Raw genomic sequence first — 23,866 nt, forward strand, 5'->3', positions numbered from 1 at the left:
TAGGACTGCAGTTTGTTTGCTGGAGATTGTGCCTGCCAGAGGCGGGAGAGGCTTATGCGCCCGGCTTCTGGCTTGAGTGGCTCTCCCGCTGTGGGAGTGCACTGACCACCAGGCAGCAGCTCCTGCATTGAGCGTCTACCCCCTGGTGGTCAGTGTGCGACCAGTCATTCGGTCGTTCCGGCGTTACACTGGTTTTTTATATATATAGAAAATATGTATAAGACCACTAATGGTACTTTTCTTTATTGACGCTGTTTTAAATCAAAATATACAAGGATTTTCATAGGTTCAGTCTAGATCTTCATGTCTTGTCTCCCAACCTGGTATTTACTCTAAAGTCTTGTATTATTTAGTTCTGAATTCATCTCTCACAATGGATGTTTTCAGGAACATAACCCCTGAAAACAGTTGGAGGTGGTTACTGATATCACTGAACTTGATAGGATAATCTGTGCTCTTTGTAACCTGTCAGCTATACTAGGTTACTGTAAGTTCCTTCCAGGCAGGGACACTGTTTTCCGCTTTTATACTATACTAGGGGCCCGGTGCACAAAATACGTGCACAGGTAGGGTCCCTAGGCCTGGCTGGTGATCAGGGCTGATCTGCAGGGCAAATGGTGGGGTGATCGGGGGACCCTTGCAGGCACCCGCCCTGGCTGACCTGGCACCGCCTGCTTGCCGGCCCCGTTTATATTTGGACTATTAGTGCTACTTGCATAGTATGTCTGTGTTCCCAATTGGGCTTATCTTATTTCTATGCATAGAAAGCAGTTATCTGATAAATGGGTGGAGTTATAATGGAATTGTGTTTCTATCCCTTCTAGGTTGCATCACAGCGTATTAGCTCAGTGGACCTCTCCTGTTGTAGCCTGGAGCACCTGCCTGCCAACCTCTTCTACAGCCAAGACCTCACTCATCTCAACTTAAAACAAAACTTTCTAAGGCAAAATCCCAGTCTGCCCACTGCCAGGGGGCTCAGTGAACTGCAAAGGTGAACATGCAGAAATGGGTCATTCAAAAGGGGAGGGGTGTCAGCTTCCGGTTGTTTCTTGAATATTCTGACTTAAAAAGCTATAGTGTTTAACTTTCAGAGGGCAGGGTAATAGGACTTAGTAAAGACATTAGCAATTCTTATTCTGAAATTAGTTTCAAGGTTCTTGCCTTTGAAATGAATGCTTTATGATATTCACTAACGGGATAGATTTGTATAAGAAGAACCTTTCTCTTTAAATCACTTTTATTTCTTAACCGATCTACAAGTGGGTCAGTGAAAAGTTAATGCTGTTTGGTGCATTACTTCTGAACTACAGGGGTTTGATCAGATTGAATTACTTCTTTTGAAATTCACAAAAGGTCAGGGTTTTTCTATGAGAAGACATTTCCTTAGAAATTTAAGAACTAAGGTTTAAATCCATTATCACCATCTAGGTCAATGGTCGGCAAACTCATTAGTCAACAGAGCCAAATATCAACAGTACAACGATTGAAATTTCTTTTGAGAGCCGAAAACCGACTTCTGCGCATGGGCCACGAAGTTTCAATCGCACTGTACGTGCGTGCCCGCACGTGGTATTTTGTGGAAGAGCCACACTCAAGAGGCCAAAGAGCTGCATGTGGCTTGCGAGCCTTAGTTTGCCGACCACTGATCTAGGTCATCCTAGATGTAGTGTGTAGATCTCAAGAGTCTGTGTTAAATGAATAGGGTCTGCTCTTTTGTTACTAGAGAAAAGGCACTTTATTTGTATGCATTTAAAATAGATTTAAGAATTTACCATATTCATATTCTTTTCCTTTTTTGGAGCAATGATCAGTCTTGATTCTGTAGTAAATGAAGTCTTTGATACATATACATTTGTTGTAAATACATGAGACTATAATTGCAGAAGAATGTAACTTAAATAAATAATGAATGGTTCACTTGTTCTTAAATGACCGATAGTGATCAGAGATTAAACTATGGTAATTAATCATTGTGGTTATGATTTTTAATTCCAGGAAGAATAATTCAATAAATGTTTATTATAAAGTTTGTGCAGATATATAGGAAAAGGGAAGAGTATTTTAATGGTCTTTTCTGATAATTGTGAATATTCTTTTTATACTATCACAACTCGACAAGCAATCATTTCTTAAATGTTAGTTCCAATATAGAATCTAAGACCCTACTAGTGAACTTTTAAAATTGTTTTACATTAGGCTCTATTGGTTTTTCTTGCACTTTGAATGGGTCTTTGCCCATGCATCATTTTACTGCATTATGTATTGGTCATTTGGAAAATACTGGTTCGTTAGGTAATATAGATATTCCAAATGTTAACACATTTTATTATGCAGTTTCAAGAAATCACAGTTGTTAATATTACCACACATCTCATCAGAAAAATATTTGTGTTGGAATGTTGTCAAGCTCACGGTGGAAACAAGTTTTCCAAAATTTTAATTTTCAGTTGAAAGCTGGAAAGCTGTCCCTTGGCAGCAAATACTGTCAGTTGTTTTTCCTGAATTGACCTTTTCCCTTCATTGTAGAGGAAGTGTCTGCCAGATACCCAAGTCTAAATAACGAGTTTGTCAGTTATCTTTTCAAGTAAAAGTTGTATTCCATAAACATAGTGGCTTGTTTGGCTCACAGCTCGAATAATCGTACAGGTGTTCTCCTTGAGATGACCTTGGTGCTCTAGTATATAGAAGTGCTTTATATGTACTTTCCATGTTATCACCCAGAAAATAAAGATATGGACTCACAGGTTGAGATGTAATACAAATAACTTCCTTGCATCAAGGACAATTTTAAGTAAAACTGGCATTACAAATTTTTAAAAATCTTTTTGCTATGATCACCTGCTAGAGAAGAAGTCAATGACAGCTGGGGCAGTTTAGTGCTACATTGAATTAATTACACAGGCAGTCAGAACTCCAGTAAGGATATTATGTTCAAGCACTTCATTATCCTTCCTTGGAGCAGATAGGTATGATGAAAGAAAGGCACAGCAAAATCCTAATCATAGGTTTTCATATGCTCTATGCATTGATTATAATATTTACTGACACTACTATAATAAAGTTACTGTGATTGTTTTGCCAAAGGGTCACATTATGATTTGGTCTGTTTCGAGTTTGGAAATTACTAAATTTTTTTTGTGTGTTTCACAGCAGTATATATAGGTTTTTGCACTTCATTACGGAACATCAAGAACTTTGTCTCATACTATTGAATCCTGGTGTCTCAGAATAGAGAACGGTGTTAGAATTCACGCTAACCAGTGCTCTTATTTTAGGCATGAGGTAGATGGAGATTTTAAATGCCAAATTCAGATTAGTGGTCATCTTATGGGAGGCAGGTTGGGGATGTAATTAGGGAATGGTTTGAAGAGAGTTTCAGCTATGTCCATAATGTTTTTTTTCTTTAAAAAAATTAGTGGCAAATATGACAGAAATTAATGGCAAATATGACAAAATACTAATATTTGAAAAAGCTGAAAAGTTGATACTTGGATGACCATTCCTATTTCCTGTATTTTTCTACTTGTATATTTAATAATATCCAACAGTTTTAAACAAAAGGCAAATCAGAATGCGTCTATATTCTTGGGAAGGAGGGAAAGGATATGATGCTCCCAAGGAGCCAGCATTTGTGGACTAATTAAGTAAATACCTAGAGGGGTAGATATTTGTGGCATTGCCTTGCCTGTTCTTTCAGTCTCCCATTACCTATTGATTCTCCACCTATAAATGCCTTTCTAACCCCCCCCCAAAAAAAAATAATAAATAAATATATTTCAAACCCATCCCCCTTTCTCCTGTGCTCCCCACCCCTCAGCAAGTCCCTGTCCACCAGCTGTCCGAGGAAGCACTTCGCTGCTCTCACCTGGAGTTCCGTAGGAGCTTGGAGACTGGTTGTCTCACTGTCATTTCCCACTGCAGTTCATTCTCTCTACTTTTCTTGCCTATTGCTCTGAATTTTTAAAAATTTAAACATTTCCCTCATCAAGCTAATATATATAGATTTTTAAAAAATTGTATAACGAGCAATAAGACCCATAGTAAGAATAGGTGCGTAGAACTCCAGCCCATCCTTTCACCCAAGTCCTGCTCCCCAGGCAACCACCTTTGAGTCTTTTTGCTGTTTTCCTCCATCTTCTGAAATATTATGTATATACTGCTCTTTAAAATTTTTTTCATTATTAGACATTACATGCTGACATATTACAATGGAAGATGAGACTTCAACTCTCTTACACATGTTGCACGCCCCCTGCCCCTCCCCACATGTAGAAACTGCTGCTTCCCCATGCTGTGTATAGGTATTAGTTTTTAGTTGACTTGGCGTTGAGGGTTGACATTCTTTTGAACATGGAACCATGATTCACAGCTAAGGCACTTAAATGCAGTGATTCCATTTCCTTTGTTGTGTGCTGCTTCTCGTTTTCACTGGTGTGCTTTCCTTTTCCTCCGGTATCCTAAGCTTTCTGGCAGCATTATGCCCCTCTTCTTACCACCTCTTCCAGGGACAGGCTTCCCTCTGTGAGCTGGAGCTAGTCAGTCCTTGCTCTGCAGGCCTGCTGCACAGCTGCTGTCCTGGGAATACCTTTGCCATTTTCCTGGGAATTCCCTGCTGTCTCTCCTTTGTGGGACCCCTAGTTTTCCTATGTCTTGTGACTTTTTTCTTCGTTTACTCCCTCTTTTTAATGGAATGTCTTCTAGGATCTTCCTGAGAAAGGGGATGTGGGGGCAAATTTATTAGACACTGTATATCTGAAAATAGTTTTTCTTTCACACTTGATTGATGATTTGGCTGGCTTCTAGAGAGGAAAACATGTTTCCTCAGAATGTTGAAGCCAGTGAACCATTGTTTTCTAGCTTCTACAGTTCCTGTTAAAAAGTGTTGTAAGTGATCTGTCTTTTGTTCTCTTTTTTTAAATTAACAACCCCCAAAGGATTTTAGGATTTTCTTTTCATGACACTCCTTATTTCAGCCTCTATGATGAACACTTGATCTGAAAAATTATGTCCTTCAGTTCTGGAACTTTCTCATTATGTGTGTTGGTGATTTCCTCCCCTTTGGTTTTCTCCTTTCTTCCTCTGATTTCCTGTTAGATAGGTGGGACCTCATTGTTTGTCCTCTGATTCTCTACTTTTCCTATCTCTGTCTCAATGCCTTTCCTACTTCTTGACAGGTTTTATCTATTTTGTTTTAACCTTTCTGAATTTCTGCTGTCTTTATTTTCTAAGAGAGCATTCTTGTTTTAATTAGTTTGCATTTTAATAGCATTCTGCTATTTTTTCCATGGGTGCATTTTTTTCTCTTTCTGAGGACATTTTATTTACTTACTTCCTTCTTGCACTGTCTTGATTCTTTTTTTTTCCTGTTTGTATAGGTGCCTGACTTTTTTGTTAGAAATTTGAGTGAACTGCTTGGTGATCATTAGCTCTCTATTCCTATTTAATGGTGAGTCACTGAAAAGTGAATCTGGTGCCTTGGATGGTGGGCGGGGCTTCTCCACCTTACAGCTTCATTGTGAGGGCTGTCAGGGCAAGCCTTGTGGTTTCATTGGGAAACTTCCAAAGACAGTGTCTGTGGATCTTTTCCCTAGGGCAGTGGTCGGCAAACTCATTAGTCAACAGAGCCAAATATCAACAGTACAATGATTGAAATTTCTTTTGAGAGCCAAATTTTTTAAACTTAATCTTCTTCTAACACCATTTCTTCAAAATAGACTTGCCCAGGCCGTGGTATTTTGTGGAAGAGCCACACTCAAGGGGCCAAAGAGCCACATGTGGCTCGCGAGCCGCAGTTTGCCGACCACGGCCCTAGGGCATGTCAGTTTTACTGGAGAGGAATCCTTTGGTCTTTTGCCTGGGCAGTGCATGCCAAGATTCGGGGAGCTGAACAGGAAAGAGAACTGGAATCTCAAGGCTTAGCATGTGGATTTTTATTTGATCTCCTTGTTTGTAGAGCAGTGTTTTCTATGATGCCTAATGTCTTTGAGCCCAGAACTCTCTGATTCACTTTCTTCTGGGGAATAAACTGTCTTCTTCTGGAATTGGGGAGATGATACGGGGTCTAACACCCCCTTATGTAACCTTTTGAATGTTGTTTTTTTTTTGTAGAAGTATAACAACAACAAAAAAACATAGAAAAGGCACAAATGTGAGTGTACATTTGGGTTTACAAAAATAATAAATCAATTTTACCAGTACCTGTATTGACAAAATATTATAGCAAAGGTTTCTATTGCTTTTTTTTGTTGCTTGTTTTTAATATCAAGAAAAATGATCTAAAGTATAATAATGTTACATGCAATAAACGTTAATATGGGGGGGAGATATGCTGAGGGAACTTGGTATGTGGGGACTGAGCAACTGGTGCAGCTGCTGTAGCACTGCCTTTTGGAAAAATTATGCTTTAAACCAATTTCTTTTCCACCACATACTTCTACAAGACTTTTGGCCCCCACCTGCATTATCCAAGAAAGGTTTCTTGCTATATTTCAGAGTAGTAAGTGTGCAAGTGTATGTAAATATGCACAGACATACACACACATACATTTAATGCTAGGGACTTAAATTTTAAAAACTCATATTTATACTCCAAAAAGCATTCCTGTAGTTTTATGTGTATGTAGTTAGTATGCAGTTTTGAGAATATGCCATGTATCTAATTTTTATTTGTATGTTTAAGAAATTAGTGCTAATCTAGTGTACGTTTCACAGGGAACAGGTTAGAGAGTTCCCAAGGATAATTTATTTTCATGTTTTACCTAAGTCTCAAGGAATGAATATTTAGATTACAATGTTAGGGCAAATGTCCAGGGAGAAACTTTTTAGGTACAATACATTTATAACAGGCAGGCATTCTGAGACTTTTTCTCTTAACTACATAGCCCCTTAATTTTGCTCCCTATGGCAAATTCTCACTTTAAACGAATGAGCTATTTTCACAGAACATTTAAACTGTTATTTGCAGCAGCATTCTAAATCTGGAAAGATGGCATGCTGATGTACACACACAGGTCAGCGGTTTCAGAGGGAAAACGCTGTTCTTGGAACCACCGCTGTTTGTTTTTCCTTTATTGGCGTTGGAACTCTTCAAGTTAGTTTTCAAAATAGAGGAGAGGCAAAATCAGTAATTTTTGGTAGTTTTAATGGGTTCTTTCCATTAAAACTACCAAAATATAATCATGTCACTAATAATTATAATGCATTATTTACCTCTCTTTTATTAGTACTCTATATATTAACTGTACCTCCATTTAGATGACCCAGCTGGTATTAGTACCAAGATTGTTATTTGCAATGGAGAATTATTTTTAGTGAAAGTTTCTTTGTAAAGTCAATGAAGACAGCAACTTTTTGCTGGTTTAAGGGTCCTGTCCATGTCCTATCTTTATTGTTTTTAGTACTGTATCAAAGCAGTGTGAACTAATTCCTACTAAATTATATTGGTGTTCAAACATTTTGCTGTGCTGACAAATTTAGCTCTTTCACATTGATCGTTTATTAAAGTGTCAGGAGTGGTAACATTGCATCGAAAGTCCTAGAATTTGTAAGTCTTCCTAGATCAGAGAGCTCTTCCTGGTGATACCCCGCGCAATGTGTGCAAACAGCAGTCCAGAGAGCAAACTCAGAAGCAATGTTTGATCGTAATAATGTATGTCTGCATTCCTGGCAGCTTCATCCATGGTATTTGTCAAGTTTGCCACTTAAGTTGAACTTAAATGTCTTCATTTTAGGTAATTTTAATTTACTTATCGCTTCTACCTACCACTTTTAGAGATAAGCCTATATTTTAATAAATATTTGACAGATTGATGATAATTAAAATACACACACTTAAATTGCTTAATTCTATGCGTTGGAAATTATAAAATCATTACTATCAGAAATTGGTTATGTTTTAGTTGTGTTTGATGGCTGGTGGTTGTTTATCATTTTCATCCATTAATACAGGAGGTGGATCTGCTTTCCAGCTCTTGCTCTTTGTTAGTGAATTGATGAGAGAAACAAAGCTAGATCAGCTAGAGGTCCCAGCAAGTTCTAGGAATTGAGTTATTTTTTTTAATAGGAGGATTACTAACTTTAGGTAGAAGTTGATATTTCAAGTTACTTAATAAATCAAGTGTATCTGTATGACTATAGAATTATTAATGTGCGTCTACCATATGTGATTCTTCAATAGGCACACACACAAAAGAAACGGTACCACCATCAGCTTTTTAAAAACATTCTCCTTTAGATACTGAATTTTGTTATTATTTTGCTACTATTGTGCCCTCATAGTTTCACAATATTTTATGCAATAGTTTAGAAAGAGCCAGTTTTAATAAGGACATAATGCCTAGGATTGTCACTGTTGCCTCAACTTTTAAATATTCAAGGTTACATTTATGTTTGCCTGAGTGACTTACAGTGTAGATATCATAAGGAAAGAGTTTACTTCAGCCTGTCCCCTTTGTCACTTCACTGTCTTCTGCTTTATATTGTCTGCTCTGCTTGGCTTTGAGTTCCTAGAGGGCAGAAGTCAGTTCTCCCTCAGAGGGAGGACCTCTGGCCAGGTCTTGGCCAATGAACATATATGTGTATGAATTGCATTTTTCAGCTCTGTGTTAAACACACCCCACTTCTTTGCAAACAGTATTAGTAGCAACTTGTAGAAGGAAGTGAGACTGGTAATTTATCACTTTTTATATTTCTCTTTGGATGAAGGTGAGATGAGAAGACAGCCTGCATAGTGAGATGATGCAGAAAACATTACAGAGGAAAAGATTCAAGTTGGAAAGGAGATGGTAGCTTTAAAAATCTGTGGGTCTGTTCGCCCTTCTCTAAACATATCTCAGGTTCACCCTGCAAGGAGGGGGATGCTCCTGACTTTATATCTGTAAAACCCAGGCTGCACCTGGTGACTCCTCCCCACCCTTCAGAGCATATTTGTAATGATTTTTGTTTCTTGAAGCTTTTGGTTATTTCATTTCCATGTGACCTATTTCATTCCTGAATTATTAGCTTTCTTTGTAACCAATGTACTTTATATATGGCCCCTTAATAAGTATTTGTTGAATTGAATTGCTGGTTTTCCCACCACTAATGATAATCAGAAGAATATGATTCTTTCAGAAGAGAGCATCCAAAAATGTCTTGAACAGTGGGACCATTTCATATATTTAGTGCTTGAGATTACTATTTTAAGGGTACAGTAGCCGTTCAGAATGATTGTTGATCAATTGCATTACATTTTATGGCTCCCAGAGATCAATTCCAAGGAATTTAGGAGTAAGTGCATGATTGTGCCTTACAGGCTGAAAAGAATAAGGGAGATAGGGAGGGGTGTGGAGTTTTCAGATGGGAGAACAGTGGGAGAGAAGGAGTGAGATTGAGTTGGGTGTCCAAGTATGTGGGTGTAGTAGAATGAAGGTTATGAAGAAATGAGCACTGAGAACCTCACAATTATCCCTGGAATTTATTAAATACCTTCCTTTCTTCTTAGAAAGTGTGATTTTCTACATTTTTAGTCCCCATGGAGTGGGAAACCTGACCTTATTTCCTATTCTGTTCTTTCGGGGATCTGGCATTCCAGAGCTGTGGAGTTACTCATGTAATTACTTATCCTCACCAAGAGTTCACATTCCCAGGTTTTTATAGGAAGAGATTTTAATTTTTGTTTTTGTCATTAATTTCTGAAAACTCACTTTAAATGGAGATCGGGATGCTGTGTTAGCATAAGGAATCAGGACTAGCATGCTGAAATGTTTTTGCAGCTCATTTGCCAGACTTAAACTGCAGTCCTTAGAACAAAGCTTCTTTGCAGATGATCTGCCATATAAAAAACATTACAAGCAAACAGGAGGTGCCAACTGCTGAAGCACAAGCCGATGTATTAAAGAAGAAACACTTAACCCCAGTGCTGCTCAGGGGTAAAGAGAACCCTGGGAAGGAATTTCACTGCTGGGGGTGGGAGGGGGCTTGCCACATGTTTAAGGAATGTCCTGGACTGTATGGAATGCCCTTCTTTCAGTTAACGCCTCCCCCCACTGGAAGTTCCTTTCTTGTACAGCTTTGCTTTCAGATGGAATTTTGATCCTCTTGGGAAGCTTTCCATTTCACACAATTTCCATTTTCCTTCCCTGAGCCTTTGATCAAAGGAAAGCCTTTACTTGGTGCTTGAGGCGCTGAGATAGTGTAGCCTTGGGTCCTCTCCTTGGTGGCTCCTAACCTCATTTCTGGCAATAATAGCCCGTTTTCTTCTTCCCTCTACAGTGCATTTAGAAGGGGGAGTTCAGAGAGACAAAAGATTTATTTATCAGGCAGACTGTACTAAATTACAGTTTGCCCTATTGACTTTTGGGGATCCTTTAAGCTGTTCTTTAACATTTTTTTCTCCCCTTAAATAAAATGTGGGGCCGGATCTTCAGAAGCCTTGGCTTAATTCCAGTGAGGTTATTGTATTCTAGCCAACTCCATTCTTCTGTTTGTTTTAATTGAGCTCTGTCTGGACCCTCTCAGCTCTAACTTGACTACAAGAGTTTAACGTTAAACATGGTATATGCATGATAACCAACTTTTCCCTCCTTGTGGGTCTTAGGGGAGAGTGATAAGCAGGCAGAAAGAGGGCCAGCAGATGCTTATTGTGCAGTTGTTGCTGGGGGAGTGTCATCATCGCTTGGAACTTAGGAGCATGGTTAACATCATTACTGATGACTTCTGAAATAACTCTTTGGTTGCCAGAGTGAGAACACTGATGGAAAGCAGTAATGCTCCTCTTTTTCCCTTTCTCCTCTTTCTCATCACAGTTCCTTCTGGGGCTCCTTCTGCACCCTCATGTGTAACTTCTGAAAATTAAAGACCCACGAGAGTTTATGTTTTCCTAAGAGTGCCGGTAATTTTGATGTCACTCACCATGCTCTCCATAGTAATAGAGCTTTGAATGGGAGGAGTCACATGCCTGTGGTCATTTCCCACGGGTGGGTTAGGGTTTCGATGCTCCAACTGGCAGGATATTTGACTGACCTCTCAAAAGCAGGGCACACCCATCCCTCCCTAGTGATGTTTTTGGGACAGATAATTAACAAGAGAGACTTAGGGAAAGTCTGAGTTTCCAAATAGTTCCTACATTTTTCTGTCAGAATGCACTCTTTACCTACAGAGAGAGAGAGAGAGAGAGAGAGAGAGAGAGAGAGAGAGAGAGAGAGAGAGAGAGAGATGTGTGTGTGTGTGTGTGTGTGTGATGTATGTGTGGGCTGTGTGTGGGAAGTGCAACAAGGGAAGAGGCGATGTTATTTGATTTATGTGATATACAAATCCATGCATCGGAAGGAAAGATTATGTCATTCTGCTACTAAAAAATTTTCACAGGTAAATTGCAGTGTCTTCTTCTGGAATTCAGGGTGCTCTGTGATTAGTTTCTAAGCGTCCTTGACAATTGTCGAGTTCTTTGCTTAACAAAATAGTTTGATTACTGTTTCCCAAATACTTCCTGTAGCCCTCCAAGTCATTGTATTTGACAATATGATTCATGAGATGCTTGCATGCTAATTACCTTGGGGGGTTAGAAAACAGAGGAACCTGGTTTTCATCCTAGATCTGCTGAATCAGAACCTCTGCTTGAGGTGGTTCAAGGACCTGCATTTTTAACAGTGCATGCTCAAGTTTGAGAAACAGTCACGCCACCCTAATTCTCTTTGAATGCTCTCTCTCCCAGTCCCCATCTGCCTATTGAACTCTGTTCAGATCCCTTAGATAAAAGTGAGTGTTCTCTTCTGGAAACAGTCATGATTTTTCCCCCTCAGTAAGTTTCATCTTCTGCTTTATGTTATAGCATCTTTGCTCCCAAACTGTTTCAAGTTCTTAGAGGGTGAAAACCATGCCCAGTCCATGTTTGCATGCTTCACACACCTTTGTGCACAATAAGAACTCAGAAAATGTTTGGTGAATGAATGGTTCAGTCCTAGGATCAGACTTTTGTATACCCAGTAAAGTTTTGGGTGTTAGACTTTTTTCTGTTTAATCACCAGATATGTCTGGGCTATTCCCAATATGAGCTTAAGCTACTCATAGCTAAGCACATTTTCATGACATAATTTTTATCTGTGGTTTTAGCTTATACTCACTTTCTCCTTTGATAATCTAATATCTATAATAGAGATGTCCGGTTTTCATTTTTATATATCCCTGTATGACTCAGCTGGGATTTTATCCAAGTATATTATGTGGATCTTCCTTACTTTGAAAAGAGGAGTGGAAATAGCGATCTGTCGCCTTCCTTTTATAGAAGTTTTCTTTTTACATTTTTGTTATTTGTGCTACTAGTGTGGTAGTTAATATGAAACACCCCTTGAACAGTATTGCAACTAAATTGGCCAACTGCAGCACATCTGTTGGTGAAAAAATGTAGTCATGGATAAATTGGTAAAGAATCCATTTCATAAGAGAGATGTTTAACTGTAACGTGATAACATATTTCTTGTCTTTTTTATCATTAGTATATTGCCAATTTATCAGTCAGAAAATGACAGATTTATGCTGCTATGACATTGTTTTCATGAATTAGATGGTGCAGGGTTACTGTGCATCTAGTGACTGCTATTTCCACATGATTGCCGTCTCATGATTTGGAGTGACTTTCTGTATAGAATGTACTTGATTCATGGGAACCTGCTCCTGCACGGCCCCTCCCCTCTCCTGCACTGACTGTTGTATTCATAGGACTCATTTAGCCTAGGGTCTGGTACAAAGTAGGGAACCAATAAGTGCCTCCTGTTGCAATTATTTTAAAAGGGGGATTAAAATAAAATTTCCTCTCTTTAGGGAATGCTTTAATTCGCCTTTACAGCAATATGTCCACTGTAATTATTGCCAACACTGAGTGTTCTTGATTTCCTTGATTATTATTTCAGAAAAATTATGTCTATCAGTTGTAGCTTTGGTATACTTATTCTGTTTTTTAACATCTGCAGCAATTAAGAAAATTTTGCTCAAATCTTTTTGTGGTTGTAAATCTTCATTTTTATCCAAGTAAAATATGAATGTTTATTTTTGTTTCCTTGGTCTTAAGAGAAGGTTTTATGCTTATTTTGCTTGTATGGAAAGTCATTTATGATGGCTAGGCTTAAGATGAGATGGTTTCTGTTTGTTTTGGCTTGAGTGTTGAGAAGCTGGTCATGTGCCCCATTAGCATTTGTGCGATTGAACCTCCCAGAAGACCCTGGCAGGTGCTCACTGGAAAGGAGGCTGGTGGATTGCAAAATGAAATCATTGCTGCACAAATAGAGATGCTGAATTCTTTGGAACAGAATGGCTGACATAAGTTCATGTGGATTCATTTCAGACATTGTAAAGGGACATCAGGAAAAAGTGCTGCACCAAGAAACGGAGAAGTCAGCGATAGAGTTCAATCCCAGGGCAGTGGGGGTGTGGAGAGCAGTGTGAGAGCTGAACGGAGTTGAGTCATGCCTTCTGAGGCGTAGGTGTTCCCAGCAACATTGAAGCAGACCCAGCAATTAAGATGTTTCTCATGCCACTACAGCCACAGACAGGTCCAAAGGGAACATAGGACAAAAGGCATTCTTTCCTTCCTTCTGCATCCACGAGAGAGCCTTTTAAGTCTTGCACAAATTATTTTGTTTTCTTATATAATTGTGATAGCACATACAAGTTCCTTGATCTCATACCTGAATTGGGGCAAAACTATTGAAACGTGGCTGTGGGACTAAGTTCATCACTGGTTCATCGAGCCAGTGAAGTTCCACACTAAGGAATCAGGATTTGAGGAGTGCGTGGAAGATAAATCAAGCACATTACTGACTGATGTCTCTCTCATTCATTGACTTCACTAGGCTTCTTTGAGAGTAAGTGCATTCAATACACATTTTTCAAAGTACTTTGATGCCGGTCCCAGCATTTGTCTTTCTAAAGAAAAAAAGCGTTACTCTGTCAAACTAATCATTTTATTTCAAGCATTTTAGTGGCTCAAAACCACAAGGTGGGCTTGCTCCTAGGAAGAACAAAAACACAGGCACTTGATTTTATACACTCTCTTGGGGAAAAAGGAAAGAGAAACAAAAAGTAAATGTAACTTGTTTTTACCCAGATATTTCTATTTTATTTGAACAACACCAAGCTTTCTCTTTCCTTCTCTTTTCCGCTAGGGTATGAAATTTATTTAAATTGAATGGATTTTGAAAAGGAAGCTTTATTTAATAAATGGCATTGTGTAATTAGTTACTAGAAAAAAATTTAGGCCTCTCCCTAACATTCTATGTAAAAATAAATGTCAGGTAAAATAAAGATCTAAATGTAAAAAACAAAATCCTATATAATAAAACCCTAATATGCAAATCGACCGAATGGCAGAACAACCGGTTGCTATGACACGCACTGACCCCCAGGGGGCAGACGCTCAGTGCAGAAGCTGCCCCCTGGTGATCAGTGCACTCCCACAGGGGGAGCACCACTCAGCCAGAAGCCGGGCTCACAGCTGGCGAGTGCAGTTGGCAGGAGCCTCTTCTGCCTCTGCGGCAGCAGTAAGGACCCCACAGAGAGTGGGCCTAAGCCAGCAGGCGGACATCCCCTGAGGGGTCCCGGACTGTGATAGGGCGCTGGCCAGGCTGAGAGACCCCCTCCCCCCAGTGCATGAATGTCATGCACCAGGCCTCTAGTACATTAATATTAGAAGGAAATATACGAGAACATTTGTACCACTTTGAGGTGGAATAAGAGGACCTTCTCAAGCAAGTTGAAAAACATAGAGTCCATAAAGAAAAAGATTGCCAAATTTGAGCAAATAAAAATTCATGTGTGGCAAAAATCATGGTTAACCCTGGGAAAAAGGAAACGGTAAGCTGAGAGTGTCATGTGACACGTGCACCATGGGACCCTGAGTGCGGCACACGGCATTCAGGGAGTTCTGCATACAGGTAAATACAAGACAAGCAGCCCGGCAGAAAAATGGGCAAAGTGTATGAAAGTGAGTTTCAAAGAAGATGACCTTCACTGAGAAATATAAATTGAGATGACCAAGACCTGCCAGCTTTTGGCCTTCACATGAGCAGTGCTGGAAAGGATGCTAACATGAAATGTTAGTGGAGGCAGTAGCATGGAAAGAAACTCTCCTACATTTATATAACTTTTTGCTAATTTTGAAGCACACATTAAAATTTAAATTGCACATGCTCTTGGACCAGTTATACTTTTAGAAATGTGGGTTCACAATCCCTTATCCAAAACTCAGGAGGCCATTTGTGTTTCAGAATTCAGAGATTTACAGATTATTGAAGCTATCACTATGGTGCCTACGCTGCATGTTTTATATAACACCTCCAGAAGGGTTTGGGAAGGCACTCCATAAGCACACATGTTCATATTTCTGAAGAGGAAAAATGAGTATTTACATCAGTCCTGGTCAGCTTTTGCCACCACATGAATCAATGAAAGATCTTTGAATTTTCAGAGCTCGTTGGATTTCAGAATTTGGATAAGGCATTGGGCACCCATAAATATTACAAAGTGAAATCATTGCTGCACAAATAGAGATGCTGAATTCTTTCTAACAGCATAAAACTGGAGAACTCCTAATGTCAGTCTGTGGAAAGATGGGATACATTGTGAACATTTGTGCTCGTGTATCCTGCAGCTGTCAGAGTGAGTTAGATTTTTATGTCCTGACTCAGAAATAAAAATTGTTTTTATTAGATGGGGAAACAAGTTGCAGAAGAAAGGTATGTGGTATAATCCCACTAAAACAAAACAAAACAAAACAGGGAGGGAGGTTATCTCCTATTTATTCATGTTTGTATTTTCTCAGGAGGAAAAGCTTTGGAATGATGTACACCTCACTCTTGTCACTGGTTGTCTCAGGAGCTTGGGATTTGGAAGGAAGCTGGAGAAACTGTTAATGTTTTCTTTATATGCTCCTATAGTTTGACTGTTAGAATGAGCATGGAATATTTTGGTAATCAAATGAAATCTTTCTCTTAAAAGTTAATATAGTGAGTATTACAAAGCACTGGACTGCCTGGCCACTCTCTGATAAGGTGCGGCCACTCCGAACCATTATTAGGGAGCCTGCTTTCCATCATTAATGGGAAGCAGTGGACTAAGCCCAGAGCTAGGCTTACAGCTCCATCAGGTCCTTCATTACTTAATACTGAAGCCTAATAATTTCCAAAGTGCATTAGCATGTCCCCCCACAGGGACAAAAACATGGACTGTTACTACGAAACGGAAATGTAATCACCCAGGGGATCTTTTTTTAATTGACCCACTTGTAGTGAATGATAACTCCAGAAAATAATATTGATTTTTTTCCCCCTCTGACTCATTGAATAAAACAAGTATGGTTTCCTCTTCATGAGTGTAATGTGTAACACTCATTTTCAGCACAGTGGAAATAAGTTTTAAAATAGAACTACTTCCACCATACTGTTATTTTATTTTACTGTCAAATTTTACTCGTATATCCTTAGTTCCTGGAAGGAAAACTAAAGGTTTAGATGGATCTAAAAACCAATTAGTGTTATGTTTCCAAGTACTCATCATGCTATTTACGTGGCTTTGAGTCCTAGATATATACAGGTATATATAGCCATTCTCTTTAGCTCAGATGGAGTAAAAATTTTGTACTTAAATTTTTGAGTGTGGGTAGATGAGTGGATAAATGCTGAGAAAGGAGGGAAGATGAAGCACTTCTAGGATCCTCATAAAAGGAGCTGGGGAGGAGGAGGTATATGGGAATTGGTGGCCTTTGTGCATTTTTTATTTTTCTTAAGTTTGGTATCATAGAACCATTGCCTTTTCTTTGCTGCCCTGGAAAACATGGCTCCTCTCCATTGTCTAAGTAGTTGTTTGTTTGTTTTGAAACCAGAATGAAATAAGTTTATAGAGCTGCGGTTGATCTGTTTTAAACACCTATATATCTTCCTGATAAAGACAGGAAAATCTGATGCATCAATGTGATGCATTTTAACCTTTGGATTTAATGTAAGAAGTTAAGCACTCTTTGTAGCATTAAGTAATTTGCTCAAGAGAGTAGTTTGGAATATTATACCTGGGAATTTAGTGATGAAGAAAAAAATCCATTTAAAGCCAAGTGAAGACTATAAAATACATTAACATGGTGTACTGCTGTCTAGATTAAAAGAAGTTCAGGGACAAAACTAACGATTACTCTGTTTCCTCAATGGCAGTTTTAAGGTGTGTGCTATTCGTGCTTTGCTGTTAATTAGTTATGGCTGTGAAGCTGGAGAAAGACAGAAAGAGGTACAAGTATCAGTAAATCAAACCCCTGGACAGTTTAGCACAGTTTGTGTCTAGATTCAGTATCATTGTTATTATAACTTTGTTTTATAATATGAAGACAGTAAGAAATGCAAATGAAAGGAACGTCGTCAGTGTGGCAAAGCAGTGATTCTATCAGCTTTATTCTGCCATCTTTCCCTATCTCCACTTGGACCGTCTATCATCTCAAGGCCCACCCTTTGTAAATAATCGTGCACTTTGTTATATGCCCCTTAGGATACTCAGTTTGAAAGGGACTTCATTGTTTCTATGTGAACACACACAATTAGACTTTTCTGTCAGTGTAGATTATCAAGTATGTTTGGTTGATTGTACTTTTCTGTGACACTTGGTATTAAAAAACACGTGTGCCTTGGAACGTTGTCTTAAGTCAGACCTGAGTTCTGAAAGTACACACAGTGCCCATTACCATTTGCTAATGTAATACTGAAATACTGAACCTTGTAACTTCCTTTTAGGAATTAACTAAGATTACTCTTTATTAGACTCTGGGTAAATGTTAACTTGATTTCTTTTCCCTACTCTGAGCTCTATTATAGAACAAATGCACATGAGTTCTGTCTCTTTCCTTGAAGCACATTGCTTGCTGTGGAAAGTGAAGTCAGTCTTTTCAGGTGTTGGGTGGTTTGGGGAGCCCTGGGCTGTGCCTGAATGGGTTTGAATATTTGTGTGCGTAGTGTTCCACATATCCATTGTTGCTGGGAAGGCCACCCACTAGGGGGAAAGAGAGGGGGAAGCATGCTTTCCAGACACTACTCCGAGGCCCTTCTTTGACCTGTGACTTAGAATTATTAGTAATTGATACCTGTTTACATTCAACTCTTTAATAAGATGTAATAAAAGAAGAGCAGGTGAGATGAGAAGCAGTACTGATAATGAAAGGCAGTAGATTCAAGTTGAATGTGCTAGTCACGTGGTTTCTCTGAGCCTGTTTTTTCAATTTATGAGCTTGGGACATGAAAGAAAATGATTTCAAAAGCCTCTTTTATTCTCACTTCTGATAACCCTGAGGAATAAGGAAGATCTATCCATTTCAAGTACCTCTCTTTAGCCTTAGTACTGGGTGTGAGTATACATCTGTAACAGATGTTTTTAAAAAACAAGCCACAGTTTCTTGTCCTTTTAGTTTCTAAAGCATCAAAAAGACTCATCCTTTGTCATTGCTAAACCGACCACTATAGTTATTACAATCATCATTAAAATAATTTTTATTTACCTTAAATTTTGTGATGCTCTGATTTTGCTCTGCTTACCTACATTAAAAAGCTATGAGGAAATACTTGTAGCCTGAAGTACTATAATGTAATTTCATTTTAAGGATTTATTTTTAAGGTTTAAAAACTGTTAATATTAGTTTAAAATAAAATTATTTAAAGTATTTCACCAAATATGTATTTTTGTTAAAGCCGTCCAATTTTATTTTAGAATCTGGAGCTGTGCACATTTGATAACATATCTGGCTCAACTGTTAGCATGACAGACAGAACTATAAGTCTTTTATTTTAGGAGACATAGAGATTTCTAGTCTTCCTCTATAGATGTGTTGTCACCTTGCTCTCTCCTCTGCATTCTTTTTGAAGTAAGGTAAAAGGAGGAAAAGACATCCACTCCCCATTTTTCATCTCCTAGTATTTCTCTCTTAATTTTGCCTCCAGGTATCTCTTTCACTCATGTTAAGACAAAGGGGAAGTAGATTCTAGGTAGACTATCCCTCTTATCTTTCTCAGGAGGGGTTTTTGAATTGGCAGAGGCCTGTAATCTGACTGCTTTCTATATCTATTAAGAAAAAGAGGGACTCTAAGAAGGCTAAGAGCTAGAGTTTCCAAAACAGATGAGCTTTAATGTGTTCTGATCAAGAACTTGAGCTCTCAGAAACAATCAGTGCTTTGTTAGCTAAACAAGCATGCTGAACACTGTGTTCTTTTCTGGGGAGAGTTTGGGGGAGGGGCTACACAGGGAGGAATATGAGGAGGGGGTGGGGAATGTGGTGAAAAGGAGTAAGAGAAATTTAAGATACTTATAAATCAGAATTAGCCCTTACAATATACAGGTGTAGGGAAAGAGTATAAATGGAGGCCCCATAGCATATATCTAAATATTTAAGTTATAAACAAGCTAACAAGCTGTTAAATAAAATACAATCTCTCCTCCGACCTTGACAGGTATACTTGTATGATGACTTGTGTGGAGGAGGAGGAAACTTTCTTCTATCCTCAAGGTTCTGACAGCTGAAACAGAAATGAGACAGGTTAGCAAGGGAAACAACTCAGTTCAATACACACATATGTATGGGAAACCTGCCTGCACGGGAGGTTCAGAAACAAAGAGAAAATATGTGACATTCTGAGGTAGGGATGAGGTAAGGTGTCTTGAGGGCTTCGAAAGGTCATTGCAAGATGGTTAGTAAATAGAAGTTTGTCACCTCTGATATTCTCTTAATATGGGCAAAGCCTCTAATTCAAGTTCTTCTAGGTAGTTAAGGGAGGGGCAGAACAATCTACACCACAGAGGCACATCTTCAGGTGACTTGTTCCCAACCCCCATATCTGCAGGCATAGATTCTGATCTGAAATCCTCAGATCCCTTGCGATTCTATACGGGCTGTGGCATCGTGGAGAGAGCTGGCCCAGATCTCTTCTTTTCTCTAGCTCCATCCATCACCCTGTAGGGGTGTGGTGGCCACACTACCCACACTTCCAAGCTCTGTCCAGTCCTTGGATCTGTTGTGGGAGGATGGGCCCAAGGAAGAGGCCCACACAAGCCCTGAAAACAGATTTGGTATCATTTGGGTAGGGAATTCCAGGGTCCTGTTTACTGTTAGAATGGAGAGAACACTTCTTCAATGGAAATGTTATGGGAACCATGTAAGTAAGTTTAAATTTTCTGGTAGCCACATTCGAAAAAGTAAGAAAAAAGAGGTGAAACTGATTTTAATAATATATATGATTTAATTCAATATATCGAGAGTATCAGTTCTAAGAAATTATTAATGAGTTTACATTCTTTTTGTACTAAGTCTTTTTGTACTCAGCAGCCACCTAATGCCCATCGCATCCTATTGGACAGAGCAGAACTAGGGAAGGGTGCCAGACTCCTTGTTCCATGGCGATCTCTTACTCCTAGGACTGTGGGCAGCTCTCTTCACCATAAGCTCTGATAGTGCTTTTGTCCTTGAATTGATGCAAAGAATAATTGCATTTCTTTATATTTAGGGCTGGTGGCCATTTTAAAATACAAAAGTTATATACATAAAACTAATGGAGGGTAATTGTTAAGAGTTTGCTTTTTCTCTCTCTCCCATTTAAGCTTATAAAACTCACTATTGTTTTCCTTTGTTCTCAGGAGTGGTGTGATCCTAGTAAATTTGGTTGCATAGATGAATATCTCCCCCCTCCCTCCCCCTTCCCCCGTTGTTGACAGATACTTTTCCAAAACTCATTGCTTCCATTTCCCATCTGGAGTAATTACTGGAATTGTGATTCTTCCGTTCTTCACTTTCTGAAAAGTCTTTGTACCTGTAGACATGAGAAACCTCAGACCTGTAGAGAATTTTTATTTGATCCAAATTGATGACAATTCCAGGAAGCAAAAATCTCAGATGTTTTGAAGAAGGACAGTTACAGTTTCTTTTATGCATTTGAAATTGAGGTTGTGAAGGTAGGAGAAAGCAAGGTGGGGATTGGATTACAAGATAGTTAAGATTGTGTGCTCTCATGGCTATGCTTCTGAGGGGTCTGAAAAATGGGCATTTCAAAGGTGTGTCAACCTAGATCAGAGGTGGGGAACATCCAGCCCGAGAAATCATTTGATCTGGCCCTGCTAAGGCACTAGGGGTGAGTTAATGAAATGTTAGACCAAATCTAGCAGGCATCCAATCAAGTATGCAGTCATAAAGGCAGGTCTGTCTGGAAATCTCCAATCCAATCAGGTGTGCTCTCACAAAGGCAGGTTCTATCTGGAAATCTCTGCAGGATACTAAGATGAAAATGAGTGACAAGGCAGATGACATCTTAGTATTGTTATGAAAATGATTTTGGACTTGGGAACCTCCTGTAAAGTTCTCAGGAACCTCTTCTGGGGTCCCCAGCATTACTTTGAGAATCCCTCCACTAGGAATAGCAGACCTTGTCATTCTAGCTTATGTTGTGTAGATGATAGACAGTCAGAATCGAGGATAAGCATTCTTGTTTTAGGAAGGCCTAATGAATCAAATTGTAAAATAGAAAACAAATTTTAAAATGATTATTCAGGTTTAGCAGTCATTCTTAAGTTAAGGAGTTTTTCTGTCTTTAAAATACTATTAGGTCTATACTCCGCCTTCCAAGGAAACAGCTATTATAAAAAAGTCAAGGTAACTCTTTCAACCTGTAAAATAGGCACATTGTCAGCTTTCTGTTTAGAATAAAATATATGTAACTATTGACAACAAAGCTTACCGCTTTTTATTATAGAACTCAACAAATAGGCTGGCCCTGGCCAGGTATCTCAGTTGTTAGAGCATCGTCCCTATACACCAAGGTTGCAGATTTGATCCCCAGTCAGGGCACATACAAGAGATAACCAATGATTGAATAAATAGGTGGAACAACAAATCGATGTTTCTCTCTTTTCCCTCCATCCCTTCACTCCCCCCCCCTCCTCAAATCAATTTAAAAAAACAATAACAAATAGTTCGCATGACAGTTTCTTTAAAATGCTCACTGGATTGAATTAGATTTATTTTTAAGATATGTGTATATCTATTCTGGGCATATCATATGTTGACTTCTAGTATTTAGGCTTGGACAGTTTTAAAAATATTTAGCATACTATAATAACTCATCTGATTCTCATCTCAAATATAAAAAGTGTGTAAGTTGGCAATAGGAGTGCACAGAGAAGTAAAACTTAATATTTATTGGACAACTGAGAAAATGGAAGAGCTGTTAACAAAACTAGAACAGGAGAGCCCTAGTTTGGCTCAGTGGATAGAGTGTTGGCCTGTGGACTGAAGGGTGCCTGGTTCGATTCTGGTCAAAGGCACATGCCTGGGTTGCAGGCTTGATCCCCAGTAGGGGGTGTGTGGGAGGCAGCTGATCAATGACTCTCATCATTGATGTTTCTATCTTTCTTTCCCTCTCCCTTTCTCTCTAAAATCAATAAAAACATATTAATAAAAAAACCAGAACAGGAAAAAGTGCTGGTATGGGATGAGGACAGTAAGTTTGATTTTGGACTGGAAGCACAGGATAGCTCTGGAGAGAAGAGATGACAGGTAGGTGATAGGTTAGAGAGAGTTGTTCACACAACAGTGAAATGATTTCCAAGGGAGACAATGTAGTGAGAGAAAAGAAATGACAAACAAGAGATCTATAAGGAATACCAAATTGTGGGGTGGGGAAGAGGAGATAAAGAAGAAAAACATTGGAGAAAGGTTTTGGAGAGAGCTAGGAAGAGGCTAGGTGAGTCAAGTGTCGTAAAGTGACAAGACCTTTCCAAGGGTGTCTGGTTAGCAATACCAATGGCTGCATTGAGACTGAGGAATGATAATTGGTGTTAAATTTGGGACTACAAACTTACTTGCCTTTGAGAGTGTAGCTTTTTATTGTTTCAGGTTTGAATTTGAGAGAAGGGAAGCAGAAAAGTGTTTGACTTGTGTGGGATAACCCAGAAATTCAGAAGATAATGTTCTTATCCTCCCTCTCTGTTATCATTCACATGTGTGTGAATTAAGCTGGCTAAAGGAAAGCTAAGAAATATTGTACTCCAGCAGAAGTCACCTCCCCAACTGTAGAGTGATGTTTGCTTTTTGAGTGTGATGTTTATATTTCAGATAAAACACTGGTCTTCAAGTCTGAAGCTGTGCATTCCAGCTCTGCTGCTTGCTTAACCTCTGAGGACTCTGTTTCCTCCTCAGTTGAATTCGAGTTGGGCTGGATTATCCCTAAGGCTGTGCTAAAATTATGTGAAGTTGTGCATCTGTGACATTTGTCTTTTCTTTCCTTTTGTTTTGTTTTGTTTTATTGTAATAGGTTCACCAAGTTGAAGAGTCTCAACCTTTCCAATAATCATTTAGGGGATTTCCCATTAGCCGTCTGCAATATTCCAACCCTGACGGAGCTGAATGTGTCCTGCAATGCCCTTCGAGCAGTCCCAGCAGCCGTCGGAGTCATGCACAAGTGCGTTCTTGAGACCCCACTGTGGAGTGTCCCTCCAAACCCCTTAGGGGGCTACAGTAGGACCATAGCACATGATATTAGTTAACTTCTGTTGGTCATATAAGTCTTGCCCCCAATTAGGCTCTTATGTGGAGTTCATTTGTTAGCTTTTATACTTATTAGTATCTTATAAAAAATTAAAATATCCCTCTTTAGAAAGGAAGATCCCTATGGATGAGTGTGTCTAAACATGGGAGGAGGGGTTACTTGCTCATTTTCTAGGTTCTGTTGAATTCTAAGACTTATAAGTTAATTTTTTAAAATAACAATGAAAGATGGGTATTTGGGCTGATTTCATCTATGGAACTCACACTGCAATTAGCTCACGTCGTTCCCATTTATGCCTATCCCAAGATAGGGAAATTAACCATAATTTTTGTTTT

At 39.0% G+C, this 23,866-nt stretch overlaps 1 protein-coding gene across 1 annotated transcript in view; it reads left to right on the forward strand.

Moving 5' to 3' along the window:
- PHLPP1 (PH domain and leucine rich repeat protein phosphatase 1) overlaps positions 1–23,866 on the forward strand; it is a 200,122-nt gene that overhangs the window by 120,339 nt on the left and 55,917 nt on the right. Inside the window, exons 4-5 of the mRNA XM_079783771.1 lie at positions 825–991; positions 23,298–23,444. Coding sequence (XP_079639897.1) covers positions 825–991; positions 23,298–23,444 — 314 coding nt within the window. The remainder of the gene's footprint in view (positions 1–824; positions 992–23,297; positions 23,445–23,866) is intronic.

Source organism: Cnephaeus nilssonii (assembly GCF_951640355.1).
Source record: "Cnephaeus nilssonii genome assembly, chromosome: 11".
NCBI lineage: Eukaryota > Metazoa > Chordata > Mammalia > Chiroptera > Vespertilionidae > Cnephaeus > Cnephaeus nilssonii.